Below are 15,208 nucleotides of genomic sequence, written 5' to 3' on the forward strand. Positions count from 1 at the left end.
GTATAAAAATATAATGGAATGAGCCTTCTCAGAGTTTCAGTTTCTGTACCCTCTGCTTAAATCTAAACGTTGATATAAAGTTTGAAAAGTCAACAATTTGCTAATTTACACTTTATTGAAAGGACTTGACATTTAAGACAGATGGGAATGCTGCCCAAGGATAGTGGGACCCCGCAGGCCATTTGGGAAGCAGGGCCATGGCTGAGCTCCTGGATGAAGTGGCAAGGCAGATCTGTGGTCAGGGAAGTTTGTGTCAGGATGGGGTGCTTGCACAGCGTGCAGAGAGTGCTGGAAAGGCAGGCAGGGCTGGGGGACGTAAGTGGACCATGACAGACTGGACAGCAGATACATTTTTAATTCCTCTGCTGTGCTAGGTGCCCTGGGGATGATGGATTTTGCTAATTTTAGGGCAGTTCCTACACTTAAGGAGCTAAAAGTCTTGGAGTCCCAAAGCACTAACCCTGTAATAATAGAGGATAAAGTGAGAACTGTGATCATTACTAATAACTTTTTAGGATCTTGGCAAAAGTATAATTTATTAGGAAGACGATGGCATTCAAGCCTGACCTTGATTGGTAGGAATTCAGTTACTGGAAGATGAGAAGAGAGATATTGTAGGGCAAGGAATACATTGTAAGTAAAGGCGAAAGATGTGAGAAGTCAATATTGTCTCGTGGACCTGGTATGGAGACTGTCTAAATGGACATTTCTAGAGATTATTGTGGATGATCTTAAATGCTATATTAAACAATTTGTTGTGGGGACATCAGAAACTTTCCGTTTTTTGAGAAGCCGAATAACTATCTGATAGAACACTGGCTGTACATTTCAACACATGCGGTTCTCTTGGCTCTCAAAATAAAAATGAAGACGTATCGCATGCTACATGTTACCTCTCTGACATGTTGCTGTATGATTTAAGTAGATTCAGGTGAGTGTACACCAGCACATTAATTGGTCTGTTTTTCTAAGACATTGTCAAAGCAGTTATAGTTCTGAAAAATGGCAATTTTTGTCATTCTTGAGCAGAAGGAACTGAAAATTAAATTTTAATTTGAACAGTTTCTCTTGTCGCTTTGAACTATTTCTACATGTGGTGTATTGGCCCTGTGTATAGTAGGAAGATGACCAGATTGGGTAAGAATACCTGGCTTGTTTTATTTCTGGTATTGGTTCCCTTTACTAGCTAGCTATAAGCCCTTGGACAAATCCTTGAGCTTCCAGCTCCTCGTCTGCAAAATAATGATCTATTCTACTTATCTTATAGATCGAAGGGTAAATTGCATTATAAAAATTATTTGAAATGACTTTGAAAATTGTATCTCACTGTCAAAATGTAGAGTAGCATTTTTTTCCTGCCAACTCACTATTTGTTTAAGATGCGAGCAGTCACTGTGTGGATAAGAGCCCTGCCATAGTCTGTTAGAGTCTGTGAAGAAGCACTTGAGAAACCTTCCCATTGATGATTTTGCAAATTAAAAAGTGCTGTCTATCCCATGGTTTAAAAAGCACTGGCCACAAGAAATAAGAATATTTTAAGCCGAGCGTGGTGGCTCACACTTGTAATCCCAGCACTTTGGGAGGCTGAGGCGAGCGGATCACTTGAGGTTGGGAGTTTGAGACCAGCCTGACCAACATGGAAAAACCCCGTGTCTCCTAAAAAATATATAATTAGCTGGACGTGGTGGTGCATGCCTCGTTTAATCCCAGCTACTGGGGAGGCTGAGGCAGGAGAATCACTTGAACCCGGGAGGCGGAGATTGCCGTGAGCCAAGTTTGCACCATTGCATTCCAGTCTGGGCAACAAGAGTGAAACTCCATCTCAAAAAAAAAAAAAGAATATTTTAATATTTAATATGAAGTACACTTCTTTTTTTCTTTTTCTTTTTTTTTTCTCTTTTCTTTGAGACGAAGTCTCACTCCGTCGCCGCCCAGGCTGGAGGGCAGTAGTGGTGCAATGGCTCACTGCAATCTCCGCCTCCCAGGTTTAAACTGTTCTCTTGCCTCAGCTTCCCAAGTAGCTGGGATTACACCTGTAATCCTAGCTAATTTTTGTATTTTTAGTAGAGACAGGGTTTCGCCATGTTGGCCAGGCTGGTCTTGAACTCCTGACCTCGGATGATCTACCCGCCTCAGTCTCCCAAAGTGCTGGAATTACAGACATGAGCCACTGTGCCCAGCCTGAAGGACATTTCTTATAGATATTATGTCTAGGGGTATTTTAAAACTAATTTTTATAGAATATATATTAAAAATTAGTATTTTAAAATATACTGAAACTTTGTTTCACCAGAAGTTGGTAAGTCTGTGAGACTTAGTTTGTAAGCAGACTTAGATTTGTTACCCTGATTTTCTTTCCTGAAGATAATTTAATAAATTAACCAGCTTAAAGTCATAAACAGATGTACTTCTTTGCTCAGAGAAAAGTAAAAATTCTTTACATTTTTATTAGAGCAATAAACTTTCAGTCATGTCTTTATTTCTTTTTTCTTTTACTTTTTTGTTTTACTGCCATATGTAGCTTCTTCTGAAACTGTGACATGGTAGAGGTTTCAAACCCCACACATACACATGTGTGTGCACACACACATATGTCATAAAGGTAAAGTTTAATTTCTCATCTAGCCAATGTAAACAAAGCAAAAGACCTGACCTCTAGCTGCATTTTCAACCTAATGTTAATTGTTGCCCTTGGTTATACTATTGCATACATTTTATATATTTGAAAGGTTCTCAGAACAAAGATGGGAATAGTAATGAAATCAAATAGACTCCTGCCATTACTCATTAAATCTTTTTTTTTTTTTTTTTTTTTGAGATGGAGTCTCACTCTGTTACCCAGGCTGGAGTACAGTGGCGCCATCTCAGCTCACTGCAACCTCTGCCTCCTGGGTTCAAGCGATTCTCCTGCCTCAGCCTCCCAAGTAGCTGGGATTACGGGCGCACACCACCACTCGTGGCTAATTTTTGTATTTTTAGTAGAGACGAGGTTTCACCATCTTGGTCAGGCTGATCTTGAATTCATTAATTCTTTTATGTCAAGACAATTTGTGGATTTCTGTAGGAAGTAAACTGATAAACGTCATTCATACAAATCATATTTCCCACAATTGATATCTAAAAGTACATTCAGAAGAACAATAAATGCACATTCCCTAGTTATTTGACATGTCTTCAAAACTACCACTAGTACAAAGTTGCATTTTGGGCACTAGCAATAAGAATAGTGAAAGGAAAATATTATTGGCTTATAAAATTCACTGGCTCTTAAAAATATGCCACCGGTGGAGATGAGATGGTTAATAATATCTGTCAATAATTTAAATTTAGGTTCATGCACAGGTGTCAATTTTTGAAGCCCTGTTCAACCAGACTGGAAGTAATTATGAAGTAAATGTGAATGCTTTTGATTCACCTTGTCCACAAATATTTATTAGATGCAGTTATCCTTCTTTATGATTACTTTCATGAGAGCAGCAAGTTCAAATGGCTTATACATTGTTTTTAATAGAGTTTGAAAGTAGAGTAACGTATCAGTACATACTGTTCTATATAAAATCGTTTTTGGCAGTTGTTATACTGACACTCCTTACCAAAGGAAATGGTTTTTCCTGTGTCTCTGTAAGGCATATATAAAATTAATGGCATGTATATTACTGGCAGATGCTCTAAAAGACCTTTTAGACCTTAGTTGGATTATTCAGAGTTTTCCCGTAGACCAGGGTTTCTCAACCTCAGCACTATTTGGACCTGGTAATTCCTTATTGTGGGTGCTGTCCTGTGCATTGCAGGATGTTTAGCAGCATCCTTGACCTCTATCGACTAGATGCCAGTAGCACCTTCCCACAACCTGTGTTATGATAACCAACAATCTCCTGGGGGAGAGGGGTGTAAAATGCCCTCCCCTGCCCCCCATTGAAAATCACTGACTTAGACGAATCTCTGCAGAAGTGTGTTTCTATTTCGTAATCCAGACTTCTTTTATATACCTGGTTCTAGACACCTGTCTTCAGGATTGGTTTCTATTTCAAATTATCTTTAATTGGTGGAGGGCGGTGAGTGCCTGCATGCATGCCAGTTTATTATTATTTCTTTCTCTGTTGTAACTTATGTATATATTTTACTAAGTAGAAAGAGATAACACCATTATAGTTAATTACTTTTGGTGTGTAGTTATAGGTTATTAATAAATTCTCTTCATTTTCTTTTAAAGTTGGCATTTTCTAAGTTTATCTTGAAGAGTGCAGTTGATTCCATTTAAGAAGAGCCCACTGAAACTTGATGTACTTTTTTTTTTTTATTGTGGCAGAATTCATATAACATTTACCTTCATAACCATTTTAAAATGTACATTTCAGTGGCATTATCTATATTCACATTGTTGTTCAAACATCACCACCATCCATCCACAGAACCTTTTTTTTCTAAATTTATTTATTGCTATTTTTTTGAGATGGAGTTTTGCTTTTGTCACCCAGGGTAGAGTGCAGGGGCGTGATCTCGGCTCACTGCAACTTCCACCTCCCATGTTCAAGCGATTCTTCCACCTCAGCCTACCAAGTAACTGCGACAACAGGCGCCTGCCATCATGCCCAGCATGCCCAGCTAATTTTTGTATTTTCAGTAGAGACGGGGCTTTGCCATGTTGGCCAGGCTGGTCTTGAACTCCTAACCTCAGGTGATCCACCCACCTCAGCTTCCCAAAGTGCTGGGATTATAGGCGTGAGCCACCGCACCCAGCCCACAGGACTCTTTCATATTCAAAACTGAAACTCTGTACCCAGTAAGCAGTAACTCCTCATTCCCCTTTCTCTCCACCCCTGGAAACCATCATTCTACTTTCTAGCTCTATGAATTTGACTGCTCTAGGTTCATCGTGTAAGTAGACTCATATAACGTTTGTCTCTTTTGTGACTGGCCTATTTCTTTAGTGTGATGTCGTCGAGATTCGTCCATGCTGTAGCATGTGTCAGAATTTCCTTCTTTTTTAAGGCTGAATAATATTCCATTGTATGTGTAGACTACATTCTGTTTATCTGTTCATTTGTCTATGGACATTTAGGTTCTCCCACCTTTAGCTATTATGCATAACATTGCTGTAAATGTGGGTATACAAATAGCTGTTCAAGTTCCTACTTTTAATTTTTTTGGATATATGCCCAATAGTGGAATTGCTGCTTTGTATGGTAATTCTATGTAAAAACCAAGGTTTTTATATTCTTTAAGCACAATGTTCTTATAACTTTAACCACTTTTTTTGTTGTTTTTCTGATTTATTTTATTTTTAAGGAGCAGTTTCCAAGTCATTTTATTCAGAATTTTATGTTTCTTGAATCAATAAACACTATACAAAACAATGTCAATGTAAAAATGGCTACCATTTTCTCTCCTCTGCTTCCCCTACATGGGGACAATCCCCTGGGCAGCCTCACTCAGGAGTTTTATGAGCTCTCCCTCCAGATTTGTTCCAGCAAATGAAGTTCAGTGACATAGTCCCTTGAATGATATCCAGAGAAACTCAGCTGGGGTGGGGAGAGCCTCTGGAATCTGGAGGTAACTAGCTTAGGGAAATGAATTAGTGTTTTGGGGGAGAAGAAATGGCCCCTAGGGCAAGAGCCTACCCCAAAGAAAAGGGTGTCTGACGTGTTCACAGTTAACTTCTTTTGCCTCAGGAAGTGGTATTTGTACAGAGAAAAAAGTGACAAGATGTCCATGCCATCCTCACACGCCTGCTGCTCCTCTGCCCCTAGCTGGGGCCAGGTAGCAGGACAGCCTCTCAGACAAGGTCAGCAACATTGAGGGGCATCTCCTTAATGGAGATGTTGTAGGTCTCCATGTCTCGATGGGTCTTCTTGTCATCTGTCACCATGAACTTTGATGACTTTGGATGGAAATCTTAAAAAAGATATTCTATACTTTTATGTTTTTTAAAAAATTTATTAAATGTTACAGAATAATTTTGTAGGAATCAGGCATTATTGAGAATATCCGACTTTATATAATGGTGAATATGGTGATGTCATTAGGGAAGAAGAAAGAGAGATACTGTGCTGTGTTTCTGTAGCAGCCGCCCTCAGATACTGCGTGTTTTAAGTTTTTTATCTGCCTCCTCTTTTGCTATAAGGCTGATGCCTGTTATTCTTCCCTCGTTTATCAGCCTTTTCATTTTCTAACTTGTGATTTTTTGATAGGGTGTTGTCTTAGAAACCAGTTAACTAAGCTGGTTAGAATTGTATATAATGTAGGTCAAATAGGCACAGAATCAGAAGAGCTTTTCATGAGCCCTGCAATATTTGTAAATGGACTTTGTAGTATCTTTTGGATGACTTAAAGGTCTTACCACGTTCTCAACTAAGTTTCAGATAAATGTTATTTCCAGGTAGCTGGGTTTTATTTGTATGTAAAGATCGCAGTATTGTCAATACATGAATGTATAGGTGACCCTCCCCCTTTTTTTCTTTACTAATTGTTGTAAAAAATGTAAGAATGGGCCGGACGCGGTGGCTCATGACTGTAATCCCAGCACTTTGGGAGGCAGAGGTGGGCGGATCACCTGAGGTCAGGAGTTCCAGACCAGCCTGGCCAACGTGGTGAAACCTTGTCTCTACTAAAAATACAAGAATTAGCCTGGTGTGGTGGTGGGCGCCTGTAATCCCAGCTATTTGGGAGGCTGAGGCAGGAGAATCGCTCGAACCCGGGAGGCAGAGGTTGCAGTGAGCTAAGATTGTGCCACTGCACTCCAGCCTGGGCAACTAGGAAACGATAGCATGGAGTGACTGTAAGAACTTCTTGATGAGGAAGCAAAACTAGATTTTTATTTGGATTTGGCGATTGTCATCTTTTAGCTTATTTTCACTCGGCCTACAAGGCCAATAAGCGATATGCCTGATATGAACAGGCTACTTGAATATGTTTATCTTTATTCATAATATTCTGAAACTACACAATAGAAATACTGATCTTTGGCAGTATCTTATTCACTAATATATTGCAGTATCTTAAAGACTGTTCTTGTAGCCAAATGGTTAATAATGGCTACATCGAGGATTAAATTGAATATAGGAATGGAGGGGAAAGTCTGTTGCTCTTGAGTTGTCTATATTGTTTGAATTATTACAATAATCTGTTGCTAAAATTATTAAAATTAAAGAACAAAAACTGAAATGGCAGGGGGATAAAAGTAGAGTGATCTGCCTTCTAGATGCTTTGCTTGTGATTTGTATAATATTTACCTTTTATTAAGTTCCTCAGGCACTGAACTAGGAACTTGACATGTTCTACCTCTAGTCTTTATAAGTATTATTTATGGATGCGGAGTATTTATTTTCCTCATTTTAAAGTTAAAGAAACTAAGTTGCTCAGCATCATGCAACTAGTGACAGGTAGACCAGAATTTGAAGCGAGGTTTATATGCCTGCCAAAGCTACATTTTTCTTTATTGGGCTGTACTGGATAAAATGCATTCTGGTTGGGAAGGGGAACACGGGCTCTTGCCTTGTGGTTCACATCACAGGGTCAGCTGAGCCAGTGATGACTTTTCATTTACAAAGAAATGAACAAATTAAATAACATCTGAGTATGCATGTTTAATATTCTCTGTGTTTATTAAAACACAACTAAAGCTAAATATCATTTTGATGAAGTTTATCTGCATTTTTTCTTTTTCTAGTGTGACTGTGGCTTTTCTCTTAGACTGTAACAGTTTTTTCCTAAAGTTCCATCAGAATAGTTCGATAAACTCTTCATGCATCTTTTGGAGAGTTATAATCTATAAGGCTGAAAAGTTAAAATAATTCTTTGCATTTTGTTTAACCTGTTTAACAAATTTTTTGGATGAGTAAACCCCTCCCTAATCCTCTCTCCCTACGACTGTAATATCTGTTCAGATCCCAAGTGTCTGTGGGACATATTTTAGAGCAATGTTTGACTGTAAAGGAACAGTCAAACATTTTAGAGGAATGTTTGACCAAGAATTTTCAATTGGAAAGAAGTTGACGTGAGTCTGAAGTTGAACAGTCTTGGTGCTGAGGAGCTTCAGATCAGCCTAGCAAAAAGGCTCGGACAAGAGCGTTTGTCTTGTGAAAGAGATTTTTAGCTACCTACGTAAAACTTCCTCTAGAAAGATCTGATTTGTACTCTGTGATAGAAAAGGCGTAGGTTTGGGTATCAGAAAGAACTAAATTTGAATCTACAACCAAGCTATTAGGTGAGTGACCATGGAGGATAAAAGTGTCCTTAAGCCTTAATTTCTTTGTCTGTAAAATGAGAATAATGTCATCTTAAAGGAGAGGCTTTTAGAAGTAGCTATGCAAAACAACTAGCAGAAATTTGCATTTTATGGGTACTTAGAGCACATTGGTTTATTCAGCCCTTCATCCTGTTTGTGGTCCTGACCCGAATGAGAGAGAAAATAGAACAGCAAGAACATGATGAACAGCCTGAAGATGGTTTCTTTTTCCTAGTAGCTGTTTTTCTGGTGGCTGACATCTGAGTTAACCAGCATCTGAGTACGCTGCGTGTCCCTTTTTCATTCAAGTGCTGGAATTAATATGCCAGAATTAACAGTGACTTTGGGTGCTTTGTTGGGGTGTGTGTGTGTGTGTGTGTGTGTGTGTTTTGTTTTTGTTTTTGAGACAGAGTCTCGCTCTGTCACCCAGGCTGGAGTGCAATGGTGCAGTCTTGGCTCACTGCAACCTCCGCCTCCCGGGTTCAAGCAATTCGACCTTGTATGTTTTTATAGTTTGCATATCCCAGTTTTTGTTTGTTTAATAGAACCTAATCTGTATCAGAACTTAACTGCTAATGACATACATGTAGAATAGTTGAAATAGGGATGTAAAGTTATTTTTTCATACTCTCTATTAAATTTTTGTTGTACGTATTCAAAGTTAATAATTGAAATTATACTTTGGAAGGAGGGAGAAAACTAAATTTATACCTTTTTTATTTATACAGCATTTTATCTGTATTACTGTGGTGCTAGAAAGAAAAACAAAACACCTTTCATCCTTATATAGCAGTATTAAGGAACATCTCAAGAACTGAGATATTTGACGCAGATGTTTGAGATGTTGATTTGCTTTAAGGACTAGAACTGACCCAGGGGAGATTTCTTTCTTTCTTTTTTTTTTGAGAGGGAGTCTCACTTTGTCACTGGTTGGGAAGGGGAACTGGAGTGCAGTGGCGTGATCTCATCGCACTGCAACCTCTGTCTCCTGGGTTTAAGCAGTTCTCCTGCCTCAGTTTCCCGAGTAGCTGGGATCACAGGTGCACGCCACCACACCGGCTAATTTTTATATTTTTAGTAGAGACAGGGTTCTGCCATGTTGGCCAGGCTGGTCTTGAACTCCTGACCTCAGGTGATCTGCCCACCTCAGCTTCCCAAAGTGCTGGGATTACAGGCGCGAGCCACTGTGCCCAGCCCAGAAGAGATTTCTCGAGTTCTTCTCTAGTGACTAATAATTTATGATTCTTTTTAATGCACTTAAAAATATTTTATGTAAGACAGACATTTTGACTTCTTATAGCAATGATTCTTTTAGCATGTATTTTTTAAAATTGGTTTTAAAATATCTGCAGTGAAATGGTATTTGAGGAGAAATAGAAATATGAAAAAATACTTGGATTGTGTTTGATTTTATCGTTTTATACTATACGCTTTAAAAAAAATTTTTTTTTTTTTTTTTTTTTTTGAGACGGAGTCTCACTCTGTCACCCAGGCTAGAGTGCAGTGGTGCCATCTCAGCTCACTGCAACCTCTGCCTTCTGGGTTCAAGCGATTCTTACGCCTCAGCCTCCCAGGTAGCTGGGACTACAGCCATGTGCCACCACACCCAGCTAATTTTTGTATTTTTAGTAGAGACGGAGTTTTGCCTTGTTGGCTAGGCTGGTCTCAAACTCCTTACCTCAGGTGATCCACCCGCCTTGGCCTCCTAGAATGCTGGGATTACAGGCGTGAGCCACTGTGCCCAGCCTGCTTTTAAAATTTAGGAAATGAGAATATCCATGTTTAATTTTAATGAGAGAAGCCTTAGATGTCTCTAATGTGTCATCTTTTTTTGGATATTATAACACTTTTTCCTTGTGACTTCCCAGCTGATTGTTACGGTAACCAAATATCAAGAGATAATGTTATGAAATTATTGTCTGGAAAATGTCATGTGACTTTCTAATTTCTTTTCTCAGATTCATAGTGACCACTTAGTAGCTAGTGAGAAACAGCATACGCTCCAGTGGGACGACTTCATGAAGCAGCAACCCAACAAAAGGGCTGAAGTGGATGAAGAGCACAGAAAAGCCATGGGGAGGCTTAAAGCACAATATGCTGAGATGGAGAAGGACCTAGCGAAATTTTCAACTTTTTAAGAACTTGAACCACAACAATCACAAACTAATGTGAATATATTCACCTCTCTCCTGAAAAATATTCCCACCAAACCATTTAGCCTCTGCTTCAAGCTTAGCAATATATTCAGTAGCACTCTTGTATCAGAAGAAAGAAGCTTCTACTGGCATTCTGATTGGACGTTTAAAGAAAGGTGCTACATCTTTCCAGCTTTAAGTGCCTATATGATTATTTGAATGAAGAGAAGTAGGAAGGACAATGGAATAAATGTACTCTTTGTTAGTCAGAATTGATCATCTTTTCCATTGATTAGCTCAGAGAACTGTAGGTATAGACTTCTTAAAAAGATCATTTAATTCATTTCTATATAGGGTTAACAATTGTTTATTGTTGTGGCTTAATGGGCAGGTATAGAAGCTAGCTGTCACAGCCTCCTTGGCTGTTGAAAGAACGTACAAAGTGTAACTGCATGAGTAATGCAGACCAAAAAAAAAAAAAAAAACCCAACTGTCCTTGGAGCAGAGCTCACATTTCAGAGAGGTGGGAGTGACAACATTGTCCCTACTGCGGCAAAGATGGCCATGTTGGTATTGGAACTGCCTCTTGGGAAGCGTTGCTCATTTTACAGTGCAGCGTAATGCCACGGGCTTCCGTGGATGAGAAGACACATGTTAAGTTTTGTGGCCTTCCAACACTTAACTATTTTCAGCTTTTACATCATGCTTAGTAAGAACAGCTTACCAAAAATATATTTTGACATTTAGTTTTTCCAAGAACTATAATCTTGCCCATAGTATTTACCTCATTTTTGTGTCTGTTTTGCTGTGGGTAAGCTTTATAAGATAAATAATATCTATACATGTTTCGACTGTTTAGTGGAGTAATCAACAAAATCTGCCAGGGAGTCCCTCTGGAACCATATAAAGTTCCTGGCTTTGAATGAACCAGAAGTGTTTGCCCACATGGCAAATGGTCCATGTTAAATGTAAATCCTTTTTAGTGCTAATGTCTGTTCTCATAAGCAGGTATATTATGATGAAACATGTACCAGTTCTGTCATCACTGTGATCTTTAAAAACCTGCATTTAACAATCTAATTTGAGGCTGGGTGCAGTGGCTCACACCTGTAATCTCAACACTTTGGGAGGCCGAGGCAGGCGGATCATTTGAGGACCAGGAGTTCAAGCCCAGCCTGGCCAACATGGTGAAACCCTGTCTCTACTAAAAATACAAAAATTAGCCCAGCGTGGTGGTGCACGCTGTAATCCCAGCTGCTCAGGAGGCTGAGGCACGGAAATCACCTGAACTTGGGAGGTGGAGGTTGCAGTGAGCTGAGATGGCACCGCTGCACTCCAGCTTGGGTGACAGAGTGAGACTCTGTCTCAAAAAAAAAAAAAAATCTAACTGAAGAACTAAGTTGATTTTTTATTTGCCATAAACCAAGCAAAAGCAAATGCAATAATTTCAAGAGATTTATGGTAAACGAATTTGAGGTATGGATAAATCTTTCACATATTTTTTATTGCTCTTTAGTAAAGAAAGGCACACGAAAGAAAATATCCAGCTCTCTTGTGTTATCTCAGTGTGGCGACTGCAGAAAATTGACAATGCCTGCCTGTGTAAATGTATGGCTTACTGTCAAAGCTTCATTCTTGGCTGCATGTTGAAAATGTGATTAAACTTAATAGAGGAGATGAAATAAGTATTTGAGATTTTTTTTCAGTAACACTGAACTTCTGCCAACTTTCTCTATCCGCTACTGTAGGCTTGACAGGCTCATCAATCATTTGCTGGTACCTGGACTAAAAAGCACACTTGCTGACACCAAGGCATGTTGGAATTTTCTTAATTCTCTTTCAGTGGATGGAAAAAAAAATACTTCTAAAAATATCCCACACATGAAAAGGGAGGGGAGCCTTAAATGAAAATTCCCTTTGTACCGTGGACACTTTTTGGAATGCGATTAATTGCCAACACATCATTGAACGAATGCTGTAACCAAGAAATTAAGATTGTATGTGTGAGGGGAATATATTCTTAACTGTGGCTACCCAGCTTGTATAGCAAAGATTTCTGATAGTTTGTGTTCATCTCATGTGAATAATACTTTACCTTATAAGTTTGTACATATTCCATAAATACCTAAGGGACTTCCTAAACCAAAATGAAATGATGGGCTTTTTGAGCTTTAGACATTAGTAACATTTTTAACTATTCAGCATAGCTTCTATAAGAGTTGGTTTATTTACCTTCCTTTTGATATTTTTAGTGGTGAACACTTCTGCTTCTGTTTCCCAGTTGCCAAATCACTTTTAAGATGTATTTTATTTACATGTAAAAAATAATTTTAATAACTGCATAATTTGTAACATTCCTTTCCTTTTTTTTTTTGAGACAGAGTCCCACTGTGTCACCCAGGCTGGAGTGCAGTGGCGTGATCTCGGCTCACTGCAAACTTTGCCTCCTGGGTTCAAACAATTCTTGTTCCTCGGCCTCCTGAGTAGCTGATATTACAGGCATGTACCACCATGTCCAGCTAATTTTTATATTTTTAGTAGAGAAGGAGTTTCACCATGTTGGCCAGGCTGGTCTTGAACTCTTAATCTCAAGTGATCTGCCTACCTCAGCCTCCCAAAGTGCTGAGATTACAGGCATGAGCCACTGTGCCCAGCCAGTTTGTAACATTTCTGCTGTGTTTATGCTGTTGAGCAGAGATACTATGGGTTCTACGTTGCTCATCGGATTACTGTAAGGATCAAATGAAATAATGTTTTATATTTTTAAAGCACCATAGAAAGATTTAAGTTCTGTGTATTTTTAATTATGATTTCTTTCTGGACTAACATATGTATGAGGCTTTTTTTCCCATTTCCTAGCATGTATATTTTTAAATTTTATGTTTATTGATTTCTGTTTTAATTGAATTTGAATTGTGGACAGAAAATAGGTACAGGTAAGACTGATCTGTTAATATTTGTTGAGATTTGCTTTATGACCTAGATTATAACTTGTTTTTGTAAATGTTTCATGATTGCTTGAAAAGTATGCTTGTTTTTCAGTTGTTGGATGTCTGTTAGACCAAAGTTGTTAATTATGTAGTTCAATTTTTTTCCATTTTACTATTCTTTTGTCTTCTACTTGATCTCTCAGACTCTGAGATGTGTTGAAATTTTCTATTCTAGTGAACTTACCAATTTCTCCCTATAATTTTGTCAATTTTAGTTTTATATATTTTTATATATTTTGAAGTCTTGTTATAATTATAAATATAGACATATAAAAATACATAAAATATATATTATGTTTATATAGATTATGCCAGCTAGCTAGATTTATAGGATATATCTTTTTTTTTATCCTTCTGTTAAACCTTGCTGTTATGTTTTAGATATGCCCCTTAAAAACTGTGTGACTGGGGCCAGGGCGGTAGCTCATGCCCGTAGTCCCAGCACTTTGGGAGGGCGAGGTGGGCAGATCATGAGGTCAGGAGATCGAGACCATCCTGGCCGACATGGTGAAATCCCATCTCTACTAAAAATACAAAAATTAGCTGGGCATGGTGGCATGCACCTGTAGTCCTAGCTACCCAAGAGGCTGAGGCAGGAGAATCGCTTGAGCCCAGGAGGCAGAGGTTGCAGTGAGCCAAGATTACGCCACTGCACTCCAGCCTGGGTGACAGACAGAGCAAGACTCTTTCTTAAAAAACAAAAAAAAAGTGTGACTGGGTGTTTTTCTTTCTTTCTGATCATTTGTCAGCTAAGGAGTTCAATCCATTTACATTTGTCAGAATTACTGATATATTGATATTTATTTATATCATCTTATTTTGTGCTTTTTGTCCCACCTTTTCTGTTTCTTGCTTTCTTTCAGCTTGAGTTTTTGTTTTGTTTTTCCATCTACTTTTCTTCTACTTTCAAAGTTAAATATTTCCCAGTTTCCAAATCACTTTTGATATGTATTTTATTTATATGTAAAAATTAACTTTTAATGAAGTGCTTAGTAGGAAATTTAACATGCATAGTTAACAGAATCTAAAGTAAACATCTTTACTCTCTTCCTGTACATTAGAAATTTTTGTACAAAGTCTGATTTATCTCTTCAACTTACAAATTGTTGCCTGGAATTCTAGTTCTATCTCCGTTTAACTACAAAAGTAGTTATTTTGTACAGTCAGTGTTTATGTAGATTTACCTAGAAGTTTACTATTTTATTATCCTTGAAAGTTAGCTAGGTATACGATTATAGATTGACAGCTGTTTCTCAGTATTTAATAATATTCTACTGTCTTCTTGCTTCCATTGCTGTTTCTGAAATGACAGTTGTCAGTCTGATCAGTATTTGTAGCTAATCTGCCTTCTTTCTCAAGTCATATTTAAGATCTTTATCTTTAGTGTTCTACAGTCAAATGTGGCCATGTTTAGCTGCGTATTTCCTTTGATTGTCCTGTTGGGATTCATTGAGATTCCTGAATCTGAGAATTGGTACTTTTCATAAATTCTGAAAAATTCTCAGCTACTGCCTCTTTGAATATTGTATCTCCCTCATTCTCTCTGTTCTCTCCTTCAGGAAATCAGATTACACTTCCGTTTTATGATCTCACCGTCCTCTCCGTATCTCTTAATCCCTGTTTCATATTTCCCATCTCTCTGTCTCTAGGTGTTGAATTCTGGATAATTTCTTTAAATCTATTTCATTAATTCTGTCTTCACTCTATCTCTAACCTATTTTGCCCATCTATTAAGTTGTTAATTACAGTTATTATATTTTTTGATTTTCAGAAGAGTTGTTTGGTTCTTTCTTAAACTTTCCTTGGTTGCCTGGGATAGTTCCATTATTCCCTCTTTTTCTTTTCTTTAAACATAT

The 15,208-nt window shown here is 38.1% G+C and overlaps 1 protein-coding gene across 3 annotated transcripts in view; it reads left to right on the forward strand.

The window, feature by feature from the left end:
- Positions 1–12,044, forward strand: part of BLOC1S5 (biogenesis of lysosomal organelles complex 1 subunit 5) — a 66,332-nt gene extending 54,288 nt beyond the window's left edge. For 2 of the 3 annotated variants that reach the window (XM_015135443.3, XM_015135444.3), the window contains one exon: positions 10,186–12,044. In XM_015135443.3, coding sequence (XP_014990929.2) covers positions 10,186–10,365 — 180 coding nt within the window. In that variant the 3' untranslated portion in view covers positions 10,366–12,044. 3 annotated transcript variants of the gene reach the window in all.
- Positions 12,045–15,208: the final 3,164 nt, after the last annotated feature.

The sequence above is a fragment of the Macaca mulatta genome, chromosome 4, assembly GCF_049350105.2.
Source record: "Macaca mulatta isolate MMU2019108-1 chromosome 4, T2T-MMU8v2.0, whole genome shotgun sequence".
NCBI classification, from domain to species: domain Eukaryota; kingdom Metazoa; phylum Chordata; class Mammalia; order Primates; family Cercopithecidae; genus Macaca; species Macaca mulatta.